The sequence below is a fragment of the Symphalangus syndactylus genome, chromosome 11 (assembly GCF_028878055.3).
Source record: "Symphalangus syndactylus isolate Jambi chromosome 11, NHGRI_mSymSyn1-v2.1_pri, whole genome shotgun sequence".
NCBI classification, from domain to species: domain Eukaryota; kingdom Metazoa; phylum Chordata; class Mammalia; order Primates; family Hylobatidae; genus Symphalangus; species Symphalangus syndactylus.
Window position 1 is genome coordinate 52,983,994 of NC_072433.2, and position 21,717 is coordinate 53,005,710.

A 21,717-nucleotide genomic window follows, 5' to 3' on the forward strand; every position below is an offset into this window, starting at 1 on the left:
GTCAGAAACTAGGATTGCAACCCCTGCTTTTTTTTTTTTCTTTCCATTTGCTTGGTAAATTTTCCTTTATCCCTTTATTTTGAGCCTATATGTGTCTTTGCACATGAGATGGGTGTCCTGACAGCAAACCAACTGGTCTTGACCCTTTATCCAATTTGCAAGTCTGTGTCTTTTAATTGAGACGTTTAGCCCATTTATATTTAAGGTTAGTATCGTTATGTGTGAATTTGATCCTGTCATCATGATGCTATTTGCTGTTTTGCACACTAGTTGATGCAGTTTCTTCACAGTGTCATTAGTCTTTATGTTTTTATGTTTTACCAGTGGCTGGTACCAGTTTTTCCTTTCCACATTTAGTACTTCTTTCAGTAGCTCTTGCAAGGCAGGCATGGTGGTAATGAAATCCCTCAGCATTTGCTTGAATGGAAAGGATTTTATTTCTCCTTCACTTATGTAGCTTAGTTTGGCTGGATATGAAATTCTGGGTTGAAAATTCTTTTCTTTAAAGAATGTTGAATATTGGCCCCCAATCTCTTCTGACTTATAGAGTTTCTGCTGAGAGGCCTACTGTTAGTCTGATAGACTTCCCTTTTTAGGGGACCTGGCCTTTCTTTCTGGCTGCCCTTAACATTGTTTCCTTCATTTCAACCTTGGAGAATCTGATGAGTATGTGTCTTGTGGTTGATGTTCTCATGGAGTATCTTAGTAGTGGTCTCTGTATTTCCTGAATTTGCATATTGGCCTGACTTCTAGGTTAGGGAAGTTCACCTGGATAATATCCTGAATTATGTTTTCCAGATTGTTTCCATTCTCCTCATCTTTTTCAGGTACTCCAGTAAATCGTAGGTTCGGTCTTTTTGTGAAGTCACGTATTTCTTGAAGGCTTTGTTCATTCTTTTTTATAATTTTTTTCTCTAGTCTTGTCTGCATGCCTTATTTCAGCAAGGTGGTCTTCAAATGCTGATGTTCTTTCTTCTGCCTGGTTGGTTTGGCCATTGATACTTGTGTGTGCTTCATGAAGTTCTCATGCTGTGTTTCTCAGCTCCATCAGGTCATTTATGTTCCTCTCTTTTTTTTTTTTATTATACTTTTAAGTTTTAGGGTACCTGTGCACAACGTGCAGGTTTGTTACATATGTATACATGTGCCATGTTGGTGTGCTGCACCCATTAACTCGTCATTTAGCATTAGGTATATCTCCTAATGCTATCCCTCCCTCCTCCCCCCACCCCACAACAGGCCCCAGTGTGTGATGTTCCCCTTCCTGTGTCCATGTGTTCTCATTGTTCAATTCCCACCTATGAGTGAGAAGATGCGGTGTTTGGTTTTTTGTCCTTGCAATAGTTTGCTGAGAATGATGGTTTCCAGCTTCATTCATGTCCCTACAAAGGACATGAACTCATCGTTTTTTATGGCTGCATAGTATTCCATGGTGTATATGTGCCACATTTTCTTAATCCAGTCTATCATTGTTGGACATTTGGGTTGGTTTCAAGTCTTTGCTATTGTGAATAGTGCTACATACGTGTGCATGTGTCTTTATAGCAGCATGATTTATAATCCTTTGGGTATATACCCAGTAATGGGATTGCTGGATCAAATGGTATTTGTAGTTCTAGATCCCTGAGGAATTGCCACACTGACTTCCACAATGGTTGAACTAGTTTACAGTCCCACCAACAGTGTAAAAGTGTTCCTATTTCTCCACATCCTCTCCAGCACCTGTTGTTTCCTGACTTTTTAATGATCACCATTCTAACTGGTGTGAGATGGTATCTCATTGTGGTTTTGATTTGCATTTCTCTGATGGCCAGTGATGATGAGCATTTTTTCATGTGTCTGCTGGCTGCATAAATGTCTTCTTTTGAGAAGTGTCTGTTCATATCCTTCGCCCACTTTTTGATGGGGTTGTTTGTGTTTTTCTTGTAAATTTGTTTGAGTTCATTGTAGATTCTGGATATTAGCCCTTTGTCAGATGAGTAGATTGCAAAAATTTTCTCCCATGTTGTAGGTTGCCTGTTCACTCTGATGGTAGTTTCTTTTGCTGTGCAGAAGCTCTTTAGTTTAATTAGATCCCATTTGTCAATTTTGGCTTTTGTTGCCATTGCTTTTGGTGTTTTAGACATGAAGTCCTTGCCCAAGCCTATGTCCTGAATGGTATTGCCTAGGTTTTCTTCTAGGGTTTTTATGGTTTTAGGTCTAACATGTAAGTCTTTAATCCATCTTGAATTAATTTTTATATAAGGTGTAAGGAAGGGATCCAGTTTCAGCTTTCTACATATGGCTAGCCAGTTTTCCCAGCACCATTTATTAAATAGGGAATCCTTTACCCATTTCTAGTTTTTGTCAGGTTTGTCAAAGATCAGATAGTTGTAGATATGCGGCATCATTTCTGAGGGCTCTGTTCTGTTCCACTGGTCTATATCTCTGTTGTGGTACCAGTACCATGCTGTTTTGGTTACTGTAGCCTTGTAGTATAGTTTGAAGTCAGGTAGCGTGATGCCTCCAGCTTTGTTCTTTTGGCTTATATTCCTCTCTAAAATGTTTATTCTAGTTAGCAACTCCTCTAACCTTTTATCAAGGTTTTTAGCTTTTTTGCATTGGGCTAGAACATGCTCCTTTAGCTCAGTGTAGATTTTTATTACCCAACTTGTGTCAATTCTTCTGTCTCATCTTCTGTCCAGTTCTATGCCCTTGATGGAGAGATGTTGCAATCATTTGGAGAAGAGGCACTCTGGCATTTTGGGTTTTCAGCTTTTTTTAGTTGATTCTTTCTCATCTCTGTGAGTTTCTCATCTTTAAGGCTGCTGTCCCTTGGATGGGGTTTTTGTGGGGGCTTTTTGTTGTTGTTAATGCTGTTGTTGCTTTCTGTTTGTTTTTCTTTCAATGGTCAGGTCCCACTCTGAATTCGGGGGGCACCAACCTGATGCCAGTAGGATTGCTCTTGTATAGGGTGTCTGACAACCCCCGTTGGAGGGTCTCACCCAGTTGGGTGGCACATGGAATAGGACTCATTTAACGAAGCACTTTGTCCCTTGGTGGAGGGGGTGTGCTTCGCTGGGGAAAAACCCACTTGTCCGGGCTGCCTGGATTCCTCAGAACTACCAGGAGGAAAGCCTAAGTCTCTTGGTCTGCAGAGACTGCTGTCACCCCTCCTCCTAGGGGCTCAGGCCCAGTGAGATCTGTGTTCTTTCCCTGAACCTCTGGCTGGAGATTGGAGTTCCTGCAGGGAAGCCCTGTGCAGTGAGGAAGGATGGCCTGGGTCAGGCCTGAAGAGGCACTCTGGCTGCAGTCTGCCATAGCCAGTGTGTTGGGTTGTCGGGGGCACATCTTGGGACCAAGCCATGCAGCCTCCCTGACTCCAGAAGGGGAAAAGCACAGCCTGGAGCTATAGAGGTGGATGTTGCCCTTCCGTCAGCCTGGGAGCTTAGCATGTTATGCGGTTTTGAGTCCCAGTGCTGGCTGCTGCCCCTCTGCCAAGGAGCTCAAATGGCTTAGACAGCAGGCAGATGCAGCTGTGGTGCTTGTTTCCCCTCCCTGCAGGTGCTCTGTAGGCTTAAGCAGATTCCAGCTGAGAGGCTGTTAAGGCTCTTAACCCTGTGTTAAGAGCCACAGGGTTGGGATGCTAAGCCCCAGTGGCATGAGTTCACGAATGGGATCTTCCAGTCCGTGGGTTGCACAGTTCCCTGGAAGAAGCATGGTTTTCCTGGCTGGGTAGCACACTCACTCACTGACTCCTTTGGCTGGCAGGACAGGGCTCTCCTCCTCTATGTGGCTCTCAGGTGGGCTGCCGTACCACACTGTTATTACTTTCTCTGTGGATCATGCCAGCCTCCTAGTCAGTTCTGATGGGAGAACCTGGATACCTTGGTTGCTGGTGAAAGATTCACACACTTATTATGGTTCTTTTTGATGGGAGCCTCCAAACACTACTGTTTCTAGTCAGCCATATTGGCCCCGCCCTTGTGTGTGTATTTTGGTGCAAGTACCATGCTGTTTTGGTGACTGTAGGCTTATAGTATAGTTTGAAGTTGGATAATGTGAAGCCTTTGGTTTTGTTCTTTTGTTTAGGATTGCTTTGACTATTTGGACTCTTAGCTCCATATGAATTTTAGAATAGTTTTTTTCTAATTCTGTGAAAAATGATGTTGGTAGTTTGATAGGAATAGTATGGAATCTCTAGATTGCTTTGGGCAGTATGGCCATTTAATGATGTTGATTCTTCTTTGAGCATGGAATATTTTTCCAATTATTTGTGTTGTCTATAATTTTTTTCAACAGTGTTTTATAGTTCCCCTTGTAGAGATCTTTACCTCATTGGTTAGATCTGTTCCTAGGTATTCGGTTTTTTCTTTGTGTGTGTGGCTATTGTGAATGGAATTATGTTCTTGATTTGGCTCTCAGCTTGCATGTTATTGGTGTATAGAAATGCTACTGATTTTTGTACTTTGATTTTGTATCTTGAAACTTTACTTGAGTTCCTTTTCAGTTTTAGGAGCCTTTTGGCACAGTCTTTCCAGGTGTAGAATCATATCAGCAGAGATTATGTTACTTTCTTCTTTTCCTCTTTAGATGTCTTTTATTTCATTCTCTTGACTGATCTTTCTGGCTAGTACTTCCATTACTATGTTGAATAGAAGTGGTGAGAGTGGGTGTTCTTCTCTCATTCTTGTTTTTAAGGGGAATGCCTCCAGCTTTTGCTTGGTCAGTATGTTGGCTGTGGGTTTCTCATAGATGGCTCTCATTTTGAGGTATGTTTCTTCAATGCTTAGTTTGTTGAGGGTTTTTTTTTTATCATTAAGGGATGTTAAGTTTTATCAAAAGCTTATCTCATATATGTTGAAATCGTTATTTTTTTTGGAGATGGAGTCCCACTCTATCCCCCAGGCTGGAGTGCTCACTGCAACCTCCGCCTCCCGGGTTCAAATTATTCTCATGCCTCAGTCGCCAGAGTACCTGTGACGACAGGAATGTGCCACCACACCCAGCTAATTTTTGTATTTTTAGTAGAGACAGGGTTTCACCATGTTGGCCAAGCTGGTCTTGAACTCCTGGCCTCAGGTGATCCACCGGCCTCGGCCTTCTAGAGTGCTGGGATTACAGGCGTGAGCCACTGCGTCTAGCTTTTAAATTTTAATTCTATGTGGTGAATCACATTTTTAAATTTCTATATGTTAGACTAACCTTGCATTCTAGGAATAAAGCCTAGTTAATTGTGGTAAATTAACTTTGAGTGTGCTGCCGGATTTGGCTTGCTACTATTTTGTTGAAGATTTTTCTGTCTATGTTCATTAGAGATATTGTCCTGTAGTTTTCTTTGTTCATTGTGTCTTTGCCAGATTTTGGTAACAGAGTGATGTTGGCCTCAGAATGAGAGGGAGGAGTCCCTTCTTATTTTTTGGAATAGTTTCGGTAGAATTGATACCAGCTCTTCCTTGTACTTCTGGTATAATTCAGCTGTGAATCCATCTTGTCCAGGGCTTTTTTGGTTGGTAAATTTTTTATTACTGATTGAGTATCAGAACTTGATAACTGGTTTGTTCAGGGTTTCAGTTTCTTCCATATTCAATCTTTGGAAATTGTGTGTTTCTAGTAATTTATCCATTTCCTCTAGATGTTCTAATTTATGTGCATAGAAGTTTCTGAGAATCTTTTGTATACCTGTGGGATCGATTGTAATGTCCCCTTTGTTGTTTCTGATTGTGCTTATCTGGATCTTCTGCTTTTCTTTGTTAGCCTAGCTAGTGGTCTATCAATCTTGTTTACCCTTTCAAAGAACCAACTTTTGGTTTTGCTGATGCTTTGTATGGAATTTGGGGTCTCAATTAATTCAGTTATCTGATTTTAGTTATTTCTATTCTACATTTGTGCTCAGTTTATTTTTCTTTTTCTAGTGTCTTTACAAGTGATGTTATGTCATTAATTTGAGATCTGACTTCTTGAAGTAGGCATTTCGTGTTATAAGCTTCTTTTAATGCAGCTTTAGCTGTGTCCCAAAGATTTTGGTATGTGTTTTCTCTGTTTTCACTTATTTCAAAGAACTTGTAAATTTCTGCCTTGATTTCATTGTTTACTCAAAAGTTGTTGAGGAGCCAGTTGTTTAATTTCTGTGCATTTCTGTGGTTTTCAGAGATCTTCTTGGTATTGTTTTCTGTTTTTATTCTATTTTAGTCCAAGAGCATGACTAGTATGATTTTTTTCTTTTTAATTTATTGAGACTTGCTTTCTGGCTGAGCATATAGGGTCAATCTTCAAGTATGTCCTGTGTGCATATGAAGGATGTATGTGTTCTGTGGTTAATGGGTGGAATATTCTGTAGATGTCTATTAGGTCCAATTGGTCTATTCTGTAGATGCCTATTAGCTTATGTGGAATTGATGTCTAAAATTTATTTGTGAATTTTCTGCCTCAGTGATCTAATGATGTCCATGGGATGTTGAAATACCTCATTGTTATTATATGGCTAATCCTTTTCTCAGGACTAGAAGCACTTGTTTTATGAATCTCGGTGCTCCAAAGTTTGGTGCATAGGTGTTTAGCATATGTAAGTATTCTTGCTGAATTGAACCCTTTATCATTATGTAATACATCCTTGTCCTTTTGTATGGTTGTTGGGTTAATATTCTCATTTCTTCAAGAAGTCATAGAATGCCAGGTTCAGTTGCTGGTTTCATCCCAGCACTTTGAGAGTCTGAGACTATAGGATTCCTTGAGGCCAGGAATTTTTGACCAGCCCAAATGACCTAGCAAGACACTGTTTGTACAAAGAATTTAAAAAATTATTCAGATGTGATGGTGTGTTCTTATAGTCATAGCCACTTGGGAAAGTGAGGTAGGGTGACTGCTTTAGGCCAGGAATTTGAGGTTCCAGTGAGCTATGATTGTACTCTGGCCTGGTGACAGTGCAAGACCTTGTCTATAAGACAAAGATAGATATTTTAAATTATTTTAAAATTAGTTAATAGATTTCTACTTCTGTAGCTTCACTTGGATATTAATATGTTAGTTAATAGATTTCTGATTCTTTAGATTTACTTTCGTTTTGGTCCTTTTATTGAGCCATGTGTTTTGGTTACTTTGATGTCTTGTGATTTTGTTGATATTTTGATCAAGTAAGAGACAGCTACCTATTCCATCTATTATGGAATGAATTTGTACAGGCGAAAACTGATACCCATCCGGCACTCTAGTCATTCTGGGAGATTCTTCATACTGTTGTCAGGATGTTTCTTCTCTGGACTACTGTGTGTATTTTCCTATTAAAAAGGTTTGCTTTTTTCTTTTTCTCTTAGGAGCCTTTAATCTCCCCCTTTGGTGAGTGTCATAGGCACTACCGTCTCTCTGTTCTTGTAACAAGCATTCATGTTTGTTCTCAGTTGACCTGACATGTCATTTCAATTATATCACCATTTTCTTCAGCACCACATATTAAAGGAAGCAATGGCCGGTCTTTAGATAGCCCCAGAATAATGCAGAACTTTGGACATATGTTTTACTCCTTTAATTTTTCTTTCCTGAGAGCAAAACAGAATGCGAAAAGCTTTTGTGTAACTGCACTGTGCTGTGGTGCACAAATACAACAAACTTTCTTCCTTCTAAATGCAACCATTCTTGGCTTTGTGTTCACCTAGGTGCTGCAAACTCAGCTGGCTTTAGTCACCCTATTACATTTAAGCTCATATATCAATTGAGAAAACATAGGGGCCTCAAGTTTTTGATTCAACTATCATGGTGTTCTTAACATGGTATAATTTGTGTATTAGATTTATAAAGTATTTTCACCTGAATTTAGTAATTGGAATTTTTAAAACTTTTGGTATCTTTCAGAAATCTTTTCTCATGATACTCAAGTCCTCTTAAGAAAGAAGCTTATAGAAGCATCATTCCAAAAAGTGATATTGGATGGATATGGGAGCTGTGGCCCTCAGAATTTAAACTTAAGGAAAGAGTGGGAAAGTGAGGGTAAGTGTGAAGGTCACAATGGATATTATGATGGACATACAAAATGTAAGACAACTACCTATAACAAAAACATCACTGTTACAGGAGGTCAAAAACATGAAAAAACTCAATTTATGTCAGTTGCTTTTTCTAAACCGTGTGTTTCTGTAAGTAAGTGTCAACATCAATTTTTGAAACTTACCTTTTCTTTAAAAGGAAATTTGGAAAATCTGAATGGTGACTTAGTCCATGTTTCAAATAATCATTTAAACCAGTTAAAATATAGAACTGGAGTAAATGTTCAGTCAAATATTTCTGAAAAGGAGAGATTTAAAAATGAGGCGATTTCTGGCCGGGCGCGGTGGCTCACGCATGTAATCCCAGCACTTTGGGAGGCCGAGGCGGGTGGATCACGAGGTCAGGAGATCGAGACCACAGTGAAACCCCGTCTCTACTAAAAATACAAAAAATTAGCCGGGCGTGGTGGCGGGCGCCTGTAGTCCCAGCTACTCGGAGAGGCTGAGGCAGGAGAATGGCATGAACCCTGGAGGCGGAGCTTGCAGTGAGCCGAGATTGCGCCACTGCACTCCAGCCTGGGCGACAGAGCAAGACTCCGTCTCAAGAAAAAAAAAAAAAAAGAGGCGATTTCTAAATATGATCAATTTGATGGATCTTTGTTAAAAGTTTGTTTCACCAACAAATAATACCTTGTTCTGCCTGTGATCAATATAGAAAGGTCTTCATTCATTCATCATTGCTTAATCAACGTCAAGGAATAGATAATTTGGGAAAACATCACACACATAATAAAACTTTGACAGCCTTTAGGCAGGACTCTACCCTAAATAATTACCAGTATATTTGTGTTGCAGAGAAAAATCAGTACAATAAATCTGATACAACATTAAGCCAAGGCATAAGCCCCAGAAGACATCAGAAAACTCATTTTCTACAGAACCATTACAAATGTAAAAAATGTGAGAAAGCCTTTCATGAATGCACCAACCATGTCCATCAGAGTATCTTTATTCAAGAGAAGTCTGCCAAATGTAATAAGTGTGTAGAAACTTTTATCCAGTCATCAAAACATACTCAGCCTCAGAGAATCCATACTGGAGAAAAGTCACACAGATGTAATAATGGTGAGAAAATCCTTAGTAAATTGTCAAGTCTAAGAAAACATAAGATAATCCATAACGAAGAGAAACCTTACAAATGTAAAGCATGTGACAAAGCCTTTAACCATCGTTCACACCTTTCTCAACACCAAATAATTCATACTGGAGAGAAACCATACAAATGTAAAGAATGTGGCAAAGCCTTCAATTCTAGTTCATATTTTACTAGACATCAGAGAATTCACACTGGAGAAAAACTTTACAAATGTAAAGCATGTAGCAAATGTTTTACTCATTCTTCAAATCTTCTTGTGCATCAGAGAATTCATACTGGAGAGAAACCTTACAAATGTAAAGAATGTGGTAAATCATTTAAAGTGTCTTCAGCCCTTACTCAGCACGAGAGAATTCATACTGGAGAGAAACCCTATAAATGTAAGGAATGCAGCAAAGCCTTTAACTGTAGGTCGTACCTAACTAAACATCAGAAAATTCATACTGGAGAAAAACTTTACAAATGTAAATCATGTAGCAAATCTTTTTCTCGTTCCTCAAGTCTTATTGTCCACCAGAGAATTCATACTGGAGAAAAACCCTATACATGCAAAGAATGTGGCAAAGCCTTTAATTGTAGTTCACGCCTTACTCAGCATCGAAGAATTCATACTGGAGAGAAACCCTACATATGTAAAGAATGTGGCAAAGCCTTTAACTGTAGTTCATCCCTTACTAAACATCAGAGAATTCACACTGGAGTAAAACTTTACAAATGTAAAGCATGTAGCAAATCTTTCTCTCATTCCTCATGTCTTTCTGTGCATCAGATAACTCATACTGGAATGAAACCATATATATGTAAGGATTGTGGCATCTCCTTTAACCGGTCTTCAAACCTTAGACGACATCAGATGATTCATACTGGAGAGAAACCCTACAAATGTAAAGAATGTGGCAAATTATTTAATCGATGCTCAACCCTTACTCGACATAAGAGTATTCATACTAGAGAATTTCTATAGTTGTAGTAAATGTGAAAAGAGTTTTATCCAAAATTTAGAACTTAAAAATCACCATAGAGTTTATAGGGAAACAGACTTTACAGATTGAATAAATGGGAGGAAGTATTTAATCAGAACTCAAATCTGAATGTGTCAGGACTTACACAAAAAAGGACTAAAGCACAGATCCCCAGACTTTAAAATTTATAAATAAGAGTATTTGTTATGGAGGATTACTCTAAAGCCAAAGCAGTTATTTATTTTGTTATGTGTTTCAAATGAGCAAAAGCATTGATGTTTGGACAAGTAATTACTCAGTGAGCACGTTATTTGTATTGAAAACATTTGAAATTTGTATAAAGCAAATCATAATTCAATTCTCAAATTAGTTGTTATACCTTAATGCTTAGTGTTTATATAAAAACATATAGTCTATTTTTTCTGCATCAGAGCTCTAAGAGGTCATTCTATAGTAGGTGAACATCATTAATATCAACTTATTTTCATGGAAGTTTAATGGCAAATGTAAAATACATGAAGAAAATCTAAAAGAGGCTCTTTGTGTTTGAATCATAAAACAGTAATATGTGTAAGCATATAGTACATATTTAGGGCATTAGTATTCTGTACTAAATTAAAAGAGGAATATTCTGAATTTATTTATTACATCAATTGCTCCTTAAGTAGAAAAACACTGGTCAGTTATTTAAAATACTGGCATACCTTTGTAGTACAATGAAGTAGTAATCTTGAATATTATTTGATGTGTTAAAAATAAAAACATCTTCGCAGATATCAAAGTGAAAACTCATATCTGAAAGATTGTAAATATGCTTTATATCAATTTTCCAGAGAACTAAACTTCTAATAATATTGGTAATATTCTCATGGTTACTATTTTATATTCGTTCCTGCTTTTTGTAGCTACTGGTGTACTATGACAGTTTTAATAAAGATTATATGGGGGTATACTTAAATGCCATACTTTTAAATCCCGAATCATTGTTTGTAAAATTTTATTCAATATTTTTCTTTGCGCATGCCCTTTTTCAGTCCAATTGAACACTTAGAGATTTTTCTTTGCTTTCACTTGCATTAAATGGAATATACAGATATACTAAGATAGAAGGAAAAAGGTGTAAGAGAACTATACAGGCAGAAATGCGTGTGTGTGTACCTATCTTCAAATGGAAAAGAAAATGATGGATCACAACAGGAAATTTGAGAACTGTTGATTTATTACCAAACTAGCAACCTCCCACATTCTTAAAGCTAAATTAGTTTTTCATTGCACATTGAATTTTTCTCTCATAAATCTAATGTCTTCTGGGTTCAGACTTTATCCCATACAAATCCTTTTTTCTTGCCTGTGATTCATGTGAGACAAATTATATGATTTTCTTATTTCAAAGCTTATAAACTATTATAAGTTCTCATGGATTTTAAGAATGTTTTATAAAGTTTAATGGTGCTGTCCAGGTGTGGTGGCTCACGCCAGTAATCCCAGCATTTCGGGAGGCTGAGGCAGGTGGATCACCTGAGGTTGGGAGTTCGAGACAAGCCTAGCCAACATGGTGAAACCCCATCTCCACTAAAAATACAAATATTAGCTGGGCATCGTGGCCCATGTCTGTAATCCCAGCTACTCGGGAGGCTGAGGCAGCTTGGGAGGCAGAAGTTGCAGTAAGCCAAGATCACACCACTGCACTCCAGCCTGAGTGACAGAGTGAGACTCCATCTCAAAAAAAAAAAAAAAGATTTAATGGTGCTGAGAAATTAATCTGAAGACATGAGTAACACTACAGTGATCTATTTAGTTACAATACAAAATTCTGACCAATTAGTTGAAGTAAAAGTAGTGCCAAAGATAAATAAAAAATCTTGAAAACAGCCAGGACAAAGTAACAAATTACATAAACAGAAGAAATAATATAAATGCAGTATAATATGTCATAAAAAGTAATCATTGCAAATGACAATGGAATTACATTTTAAAATTTCAGATAGGAAAACCTAGTATCAACACAAAATTCTGTATTCAGCAGAATTCTTTAAAAAATGAAACCAAGCCACAGTGAGATATCACACACCTATGAGAATGGCTAAAAAAAAAATTAACGTGAATACCAAGTGCTTGTTAGGATTTGGAGCTACTCAAATTAGGAATGCAAAATGACATAGTAACTTTAGAAAATAGTTTAACCATTTTTTATAAAGTTAGTCATATACTTATTATTTGAACTAGATGTCCCACCCCAGCCATTTATTATACAAAACCGAAAACTAGTGATTAAAACCTGTTTGTAGATATTTGTTGCCACTATATTCATATTTGCAAAAAGCTAGAAATAAGTCTTATGTCCCTCACTAGGTGAATGGGTAATAAACTGTGTTATGTCCATACAAAAGAAGTGTGTTGTTAACAAAAAGGAAAAAACTATCGATCTCCACTACTACATGTATGAATCTTAAATACATTTCCCTAAATTAAGACTGTCGGATCAGCAAGGCTATATATTACATGATTCTATTTTATCACCTTTCATGAAAGATTAGAGGGATGGAAAATGATTAGTGGTTGCCAAAGAATGGGAGGAGGACAGGCATTGATTACAAAGGGGCAACAAGAAAAAATTTGGAGGATGATTGAACAGTTTAGTGTGGTACTGTGGAAATAGATATGTGACTACACAGTTGTCAAAACCCAATAAACTGTACACCACAAAGAGTAAATTTTACTCCATGCAAATTTTAAAAAATTAACCAGGATGTTGGGGAAATTCAGATGTAATGCAGACAGTGACAAATGAGTCTCATTGTATTACAAATTATCTGTCATCTGGCTAGGTGCAGTGGCTCATACCTGTAATCCAAGCACTTTGGGGGGCTGAGGCAGGAGGATCATTTGAGGTCAGGAGTTTGAGACCAGCCTGGCCAACATGGTGATACCTCGTCTCTACTGAAAATACAAAAATTAGCTGGATGTGGTGGCACACACCTGTAATCCCAGCTACTCAGGAGGCAAAGGCAGGAGAATTGCTTGAACTGAGGAGATGAAGGTTACAGTGAGCCAAGTTTGTGCCACGCACTCCAGCCTGGGTAACAGAGTGAGACTCTGTCTATAAACGAACAAATTACCTGTCATCTACCTATAGACATAACCCTACTGAGGAGGATGGGGATAAAAGGTCTGCATCTAAGTCACTTTGAAAAACAGTGTTTTGATTGAGTGCTGTAAGACTACACAAATGCTGTATTCTACTGAGTAATATTTTATTTTCCTACAAGGATATGCATTAGCAATTCTGAAACAATTTTACATGTTATTATATAATATATGGAGGCTGTTTCTCAGTGTAGTTCACAAAAGTTAAATGGTGAATGCTAGCATGAATCTTGTGGTCCTAGCCCAAAGTTGGAAATATCAGGATGAACCCATGACTGATATATCTGGATGGATGGATGGATGGATGGATGGGTGGGTGGATGGATGGATGGATGAATAGATATAAAGATAGGTAGGTAGGTAGGTAGGTAGATAGATGATAGATAGATAGATAGATAGATAGATAGATAGATAGATAGATAATTCAGAGATAATGTTCCAAACTCTTGAGGGCCAAGAACCAGTGACATCTTGTATCAACACACCTAGGTCTACAATCTTGGTTTCTAAACAACATTCATTAAAAGGACCCAAGGGTTGAAGTTAGAAAATACAAGTTGAATACCTGCACATTGTGCGCATGTACCCTAAAACTTAAACTATAATAATAATAACAAAAAAACCATAAAAATAATAACAAAAATATCCAAACACTAAAATATAGTGAATATAATGTAATTTATAATAATTTGATTTCTCTTGAAGACGGTTTAATTTGATTCAAATAGAATTATATTTTCATAGCTATTTTATAAATTCTCCATAATAAAAATAGTCTTATATCTCTTAAAAAAAAAAAAAAAGAAAATACAAGTTGAGCTAGAGTATCTTGTAAAGCCACAAAGAAAAAAGTGCTTAATAAAAATGATGGGGACTTTTCAAAGGGAGCCAACCTGAAAGACCTCCCAATGGTCCAAGCTCCAACAATATGAGCCATAAGTTATGATAGCTTTGGATTATGGCCCACAGAATAAAATAATACTCATCTCTACTGTGTGAATAAAAGAGATTAAATAAGGAAAGAAGGAATGAAATCTACAATATTCAAAATACAAATCAATGTAGTTGGATAATGCAAAATAAATCAACACTAGAACATCACAGTAATAATTACTGTAGGGAAGATTCCCTGAGGAATTCAAAAATTTCAGGAAAAACTTAAACACTAAAGAGTGTATTTGGGCCAGTCTCGGTGGCACATGCCTGTAATCCTAGCACTTTGGGAGGCCGGGGCAGGTGGATCACCTGAGGTGAGGAGTTCAAGACCAGCCTAGCCAACATGGTGAAACCCCGTCTCTATTAAAAATGCAAAAATTAGTCGGGCATGGTGGTGGGCGCCTATAATCCCAGCTACTTGGGAGGCTGAATCAGGAGAATCACTTGAACCTGGGAAGCAGAAGTTGCTTTGAGCCAAGATCATGCCATTGCACTCCAGCCTGGGTGACAAGAGCGGAACTCTGTCTCAAAAAAAAAAAAAAAGAAAAGAAAAGAAAAGTGTATTTGCATATTTTAAGTATCTACCATCTAATATTTATTAATACTGTTTTTTCTTAATTTCTTAGACTTGTGACTGTTTGAAACAAATTATAACACTGTATTGTAGGATTTATAGTTTGTAGTTGTAAAATTTATAACACATGGAATAAGAAGATAAATGGAACTGTTCTGTAGCAAATTTTTCATGTTTTATATTTAAGACAGTATAGTATTAACTCTAAAAGTAGATTTGGTTGATATGTTAAAGATTCATATTGTATTCCCTGCAGCAACCACTAAAAAATGCAAAGAAGTGTACTGTAAATGCTAAAAAAGGAGTTAAATATAAAATATTTATTTGCACAATATTTATGTATCTTTTAGTCATAATAGCCCAAAACAGGAAACAACCAAAATGTCCATCAATAAGAAAATGAACTAATTGTATAGCTTTTAGAACAAAATACAGCTCAGAAATACGAAAAGTCAAGCACACATCCTGGAAAAAATTCACAAACCTGCTCAATAAGAGAAAAGTTGGACACAAAATTGTACTTTATGTATTTGTGTATTCTATTCCAGGCAAAATAATCCTATGGTGAAAAAAATCAACACAGAGCTAATATCTGCTTGAGAAAAAGGACCAAAGACAAGTGAATTTTCTGAGGGTGATGAAAGTATTGCTTCGAAAAGGGGTGAAGTTTATACAGGTCTATTTATTTGTCTAACATGTACAGTTAAGGTTTATGCCTTGCAATGTATGTACATCTTCACAAAAAAAATCTTAAAAAAATTAAGTGGGTGGGGGTAGGGAAAGGATTGAAGTATAGATGAAGCAGAAGTGGTACATGATTAGTAGTTGAAGCTGGAGGCAGGTCTATATATTTTATTTTTATGTCTTTAATAGCATTTGTATAAATGCACAACATTAATTTACAATGTTAGCTCAGGATCTTGTTTACCTTTGGACAGGGAGGGAGGGAGAAATTTATTTTCTGGGCAGGAGTAAAGCTGGTTCTATTCCTCAGTTATGTAAATTATCTGTTATAATCCAAAAAGCTTTACATGTATGTTTCTGTATGTAATGTTGTATATCAATAAAAAATTAAATATTACATATTTGCACCAAAATCCTAACTCACTATCTCAGAATATTGGCAGTGTTTTCTTTTGTCATAATATGGAACACAATCTCATGGCATTAGCAGATGGGTTTGAATATTCTAAAGTATCAATGTCCTAATCTTATGGACACCTCTTGGGTCTTTCCATTTTTGCCTTCATTTGGTAAGTGGCATGGTTTTGATTTTTTGAGATGAAACTTTTTCCCAGCAAAGTTTTCCCCCACAGTGATGCTCTGAAAGCCAGGACACCTAGCACAGGACCCTGGGCATACTATGCACTCAGTACATGTGGAGCATGTTGATCAGGAACAAAAGGAGTAGCAAAGGTCAGTTCCTGCAAAGGTGAGTAGATAATACAGGTATGACTGAAAGGCTGCAACTCAGGAGTAAGCATTTTACATTAATTCAACAGACAATTTGCAACTAGTACACCAAAAAATTTTGGCTGAAAGCAGTACTTTGGGGGCTTGGCTAAATTCTGTAATCACCTGGAGAACTTTAAATAATACTGGTGTCTGGGCCTTACTCCAGGGATTTTGATTTTATTGGTCTGTTGCAATTTGGGTTTTGGGAATTGTAGGGCCTCCGCATGTGACTGTAATGTGGAGCCAGGGGTGAGACCCACTGTTTCAGGGTGAGGGATGCATTAGCTGTGTGTGATTTCCATGTGTGCTGCAGGTATGTGCCCTGTGAACATTCCTTCATTTGGAGTCTTGGAAATTGCGGCAGGAAGAAGTGTCTCTCTACAGATCTATTTTTTATGTCACTTGCTTTTAGAGTAAGAGGTTATTGCAGGCACAGTAATTTGATTTAATTTGTTTTCAAAGCATAAATAACCTGAAAATACTAAAATGAAAAGAATTTGCAAACGTGAGAATTTGCAAACATGTGGAGTGTGTTCTTATGTGCTTTCCAATTTCTCTGATGATAAGAAATGAGTAATGTTGGCCCTTGATTTCCTAAGCTCAGCCCTTAGACACTTTCTCAAATTATTTGAAGACCTTCCAAGTTGCTTCAGAAGCATTGTCCAAGGAGATTATTCCCAATAGTGAAGAATAATAGATGGATGAGAATGTCTAAGGAATCCTACTTCTGTCGCAAAAGTGGCACTCTCCAGAACCTCAAGGGCCCATGGAGTTCATGGGCTTTGGAGTCAGGCAGAGTTGACCCTGAGTCCCATCCCAGCCTCTTAATAGACTAGTTACTTGACTTGGAACAGTTATGCAAGACAAAGCATAATGATACTGATTGCAGTAATGGGAACAATTCATTCCTCTCTGTATCCATGCCCATTGCAATGCATGTTTTTAGCTACTCCCATGGAGGGAAAGATTCTGTTTATCCAGTCCTTGAATCTGACTGGCCTTATTTGCTGTGGCCAATTCATACTCATTGTTCTGGTGAAACAATTAGGCATGTTTTGCTCCTCGTTATAGTCTTTAAAATGATACTTTATGAAATTGTATTTCTACTGTATTTGGCTGTATTCATTCTGCTCAATATTCTAATTCACTAGTCCTCTTATCATCTCTGTTTAATTTAGTGGTGAACCTATACATTGTCTAGTAACTTAATTTTGTATTATTCATATTCTATTGGGCTGTTGTTCAAATGTGGCTTTTAAACTTTAGTTATTTGTTCTTTCCACAAAAATAAACACTGATTTTCTACTTTTCATTATATTCATTTAAACATTTTAAATATAATTCCAATGTGCAAAGCTGTTGCATATTTTTTCTTCAGACATTTCTTCCTTATTATATCACTCAGTTTTTCCTTTGGTTCTCACTTTTGGGAGATAACATATTTGGGGTGTCTATAGTCATATTGTTTCCAGTGTTTCTTTCATTTTCCCTGGGAACAAGATGAAAAACATGCATAGATTTGACATCTTTGTGATGAGTCAGTATCTGAAGGGAGCATTTTTTTCTCAGTTTGAATACTCTGAATCATTATCTTGATTTACTTCTGCTCCTGTGAGGTTCTTATATTTTCCTTTAACTCCATTCAGCAACTTAAAGGTTCTTGTAACTTCTTGAGGATTTTTTTAGTTGTCTATATTAAAATATTTAATAATATCTAGCATTTTCCTAAAAGCATATTCACAGTGTACATGAGTAAAATATTTCAGTAGACATTGTGCAGCATACAGCAGAATCTTATGAGATATCCCATTTCTTCATTCAGAATATTCCTCTCGAATATACCAGGTGGTAATAGTAATTTGTAAACAGTAGTTTTTTGATACTTAAAAATTTGTTTTTTGCACGTTTCTGAAACTATATACTTCATGCCAATGAACAGAACTGATCTAGATACAGCCAGAATTACTGTTTATAATATTAAAATAATATTGATAAAATTATTTACCCGAATTCAGGTCTTTTGGCTTTAATCACTCTGCTTCCTTTTTAGCATGTTTCTGAATTTACAAAAGAATCTGTCTGGATTTCTACTTGTTCTATAAACTAAAAGAGACAAGGGAAATTTATGTGTGGCTAGATAGTACTTGTTGTTTACAATTTATAATTTCTGGTGTCATTTTAGTTGCCTTGAAAATAGTGACCTCTTGAATTTCTGCTATCATAAAATTCATGTCATTGTTAGGCCTACACTTTGTCATTCAGTTTTTTTCACCTCTGGTACTAGAATATAATGTGTATCTTCTCTTTACTGGTGAAAAATGCTACGCATTTTTCTCTACCTAATTAGTGAAACTATATTTAGCATGTTTATGTTCATTTAGTTACTGTATACCAAAACATTTTATTTCTGTGATGGTCTTAATTTTACCTAACAGGATTGTAAATGGCTTAGTTTGTCATTTTTCATGAATTTCTGTATTATACATTTCCGGTATTAAGTCCATATGTAATTGGCTTAGAATAATCCCTAACACATTGTAGGGGCTACTACATACTAACCACTCTGCTTCCTCAAATTTCTATTTGTTCATACCATTCTTCATTTACTAAATTATTTTGTGTATGTTATTCACATTTATTTTTCCATCCTCTCTAAATATTTATTAAAAAGAGGAGGTAGGCTAATGTGTCATGCAATAGAGTAAGCAGAGTCAGTAACAGTATTCATGGGCTGAGCAGAAAAGGTCTCCAGGGCCAGTATTATGGCTCCAACCTCAGCTCTCTGAGTACTAGTAAATTCAGAATGAGTTAGGGAATTATGCGGTCTCCACCAAATAGCCACTTTTCCATTTTTACCAGAGCCATTAGTAAAAAGCGTTGAAGTGTTAGTTATGGGGGAGTGAACTACTTTTCTAGGCACAACTACTGGAGTATGAGATAAGAACTGAAGTAGGCTGGGCGCGGTGGCTCACGCTTGTAATCCCAGCACTTTGGGTGGCCGAGGCGGGCGGATCACGAGGTCAGGAGATCGAGACCACATTGAAATCCCGTCTCTACTAAAAATACAAAAAAATTAGCCAGGCATGGTGGTGGGTGCCTGTAGTCCTAGCTACTCGGAGAGGCTGAGGCGGGAGAATGGCGTGAACCCGGGAGGTGGAGCTTGCAGTGAGCTGAGAGAGCGCCACTGCACTCCAGCCTGGGCGACAGAGCAAGACTCCGTCTCGAAAAAAAGAAAAAAAAAAAAAGAACTGAAGTAGTTTGTCAGTAGGAAGGGCATGCTCTATATGACCTGCATAATCAGAGAGTGCTGTCTGAAGATCTAGAGATGGGGGTAGTACTCCTTCGAATTGCTTTTTACTCAAAGGAATTCTTATGACATCAGGGTCATAACCTAGCAACTGATTGCATAATCTGTGGCATGTATAGTTGACTTTACTAACTAGCTGGATATAGAGAGATAGTGTTTTAGTCCCAGTATGTGAGCAAAAAATCCATTCTAGGAAGCATAGCCCTGGGGCTATCCTGTTGGGGAATGTTTAGTAGGAAAAACAAACAATTTAACTGAATGTTGTGGGTCTGTGCAATCTAGTTGCCTCTGAGAAATAGCTTGCTCTATTTCCTCGATTTCCCTTTTTGCTGCAGGAGTTAAATACCTGGGAGAGTCTAGGGCTGTGTTGCCCTTTAGGATAGAAAACAGGTTTTGTAACTTATCAGTGGTTATGCTCAAGGTGGGACGAAGCCAATTAATATCACCCAGTAATTTTTGATAATCATTTAAGGTGTGTAAGTTGCTAGTATTTAATTTAACCTTTTGAGGTCTTACTGACTGGGAAGTTAGTATGTATCCAAGATATTTCCAAGGAGAAGACAATTGTGCCTTTTCAGGGATTAAACCTCTTAACTGTGTATTCTTTACGACAGAGGCATATAAACTTAAAAGGACTGGCTCCGTTGGGGCTGCTAGTAAAATGTCATCCATAAAATGAATAACCTTGCAACTAGGAAATTTGTTTCTACTGGAGAGCAAAGCCCAATTTACATGATACTGACACAGGGTAGGACTGTTCAGCATTCCTTGAGGAAGTACTTTCCAATGAAATTGGTGAGCTGGCCTTTCATTATTGATAGCTGATATTATAAACACTAATTTTCCCCTCTCCTGTTCTACAAGGGGAATAGTATAAAAGCAGTCTTTTAAGTCAATAATGACTATAGGTCAATCTTGAGGAATCGCCACATGGGAAGGGAGGCCCTGTTGAAGGGGCTCCATAGGTTGCAAATTAGCATTGATAGCCCGTTAGCCACGCAAAAGTCTTCATTTGCCAGAACTTTTGGGAACGACGAAAATGGGTGAATTCTAAGAGCTGTTTGATGGTTCTGTATGGCCGGCTTTTAATTGCTCCTTAACTAATTCATGGGCTCATTATAATTTCTCTCCCTTTAAAGGCCACTGTTCTACCACAATTGGATCTTGAGAGAGCCACATCAGGGGTAGGGGAGGGATAATAACAGTGGCCATTATTAGGCATCTGCAGAGTGACCCCCCCCCCCCCATTGGGCTAATAGACCCCATCCCCAAAGATTAACAGGGATGGGCATGATTAGAGGCTGTATAACTGCCTTTCTTCTCTCTAAATCGCGACATGTTAGGGGGCGTGTGCTCTACTTGGCTGTGTGCACTTCCCCGATGCTGACAATTTTTTGTTTCTTAGTGACTCAAGGCCAAGTTTCTGGCCAGTTTTGATCACTAATGATTGAAATATCTGCCCCTGTGTCCAATAAGCCAGTAAAATTTTTATTTCCAATTTTTAAGGTGATCATGGGTCTCTGATCAGTGATTAATTGGTTCTGATATACTCCTGTGGATCTCATGCTTCCAAAACTTCCCTTTCCCCTTTCCTTTCCCTGGCCGTTGGGGACCCAGTATGGTAAGAGTAGTAATTGAGCTACCTTTGATCCAGGAGGAAGAATATGCAGACCTTTACATTCCATCATAACTAATATCTCACCTTGATAATCACTATCAATTACCCTGGTGAGCATATTAATTCCTTTACTGGATAGGCCTGATCACCCTAGGACTACTCCCACTGTTCCCAGAGGCAGTGGGCCCCTTTTAGGGTCTTCTCCTTTTAGCACTAATTCGTTGGGGCAGAGTAAGTTCAGTCCTGTGCTCCCAGTGGTGGCTGCTCTGAGAGAGGACTGTGGGCTTTCCGTTGACCGAGGAAAGCTGCTGGCATTCAAATTTGGACCTGCATTGATTTGCCCAATATTTCCCCTTTTTACATCGGGGGCATATAAAAGGGGGTTCTTTTCCTGAGTTACCTTGGTCTCTACTGTTCGGGCATTCCCTCTTAATATGACCTGGCTCTCCACATTAGAAAACAATTTGGGTTTTTCTCCTTTTTCACTTTAGGAGGCCCTAATGCCATAGCCAATATTTTGGCTTCATGTGTTTCAGTCCCCACCAGTTGATTTGCTTGTATAAGTTCCCTGACTGTGGCTGCCTTTCCTCTAATTGCCTGCATT

At 37.8% G+C, this 21,717-nt stretch overlaps 1 protein-coding gene across 11 annotated transcripts in view; it reads left to right on the forward strand.

The window, feature by feature from the left end:
* Positions 1-21,717, forward strand: part of KRBOX5 (KRAB box domain containing 5) — a 93,648-nt gene that overhangs the window by 41,811 nt on the left and 30,120 nt on the right. For 6 of the 11 annotated variants that reach the window (XM_063612772.1, XM_055297948.2, XM_063612771.1 and 3 more), the window contains 2 exons: positions 7,828-7,962; positions 8,814-11,049. In XM_063612772.1, coding sequence (XP_063468842.1) covers positions 7,828-7,962; positions 8,814-10,078 — 1,400 coding nt within the window. In that variant the 3' untranslated portion in view covers positions 10,079-11,049. Of the gene's footprint in view, positions 1-7,827; positions 11,050-15,281; positions 20,290-21,717 lie in introns of those variants that run through there. The other 5 variants (XM_063612776.1, XM_063612775.1, XM_055297955.2 and 2 more) reach the window with 5 other exon arrangements.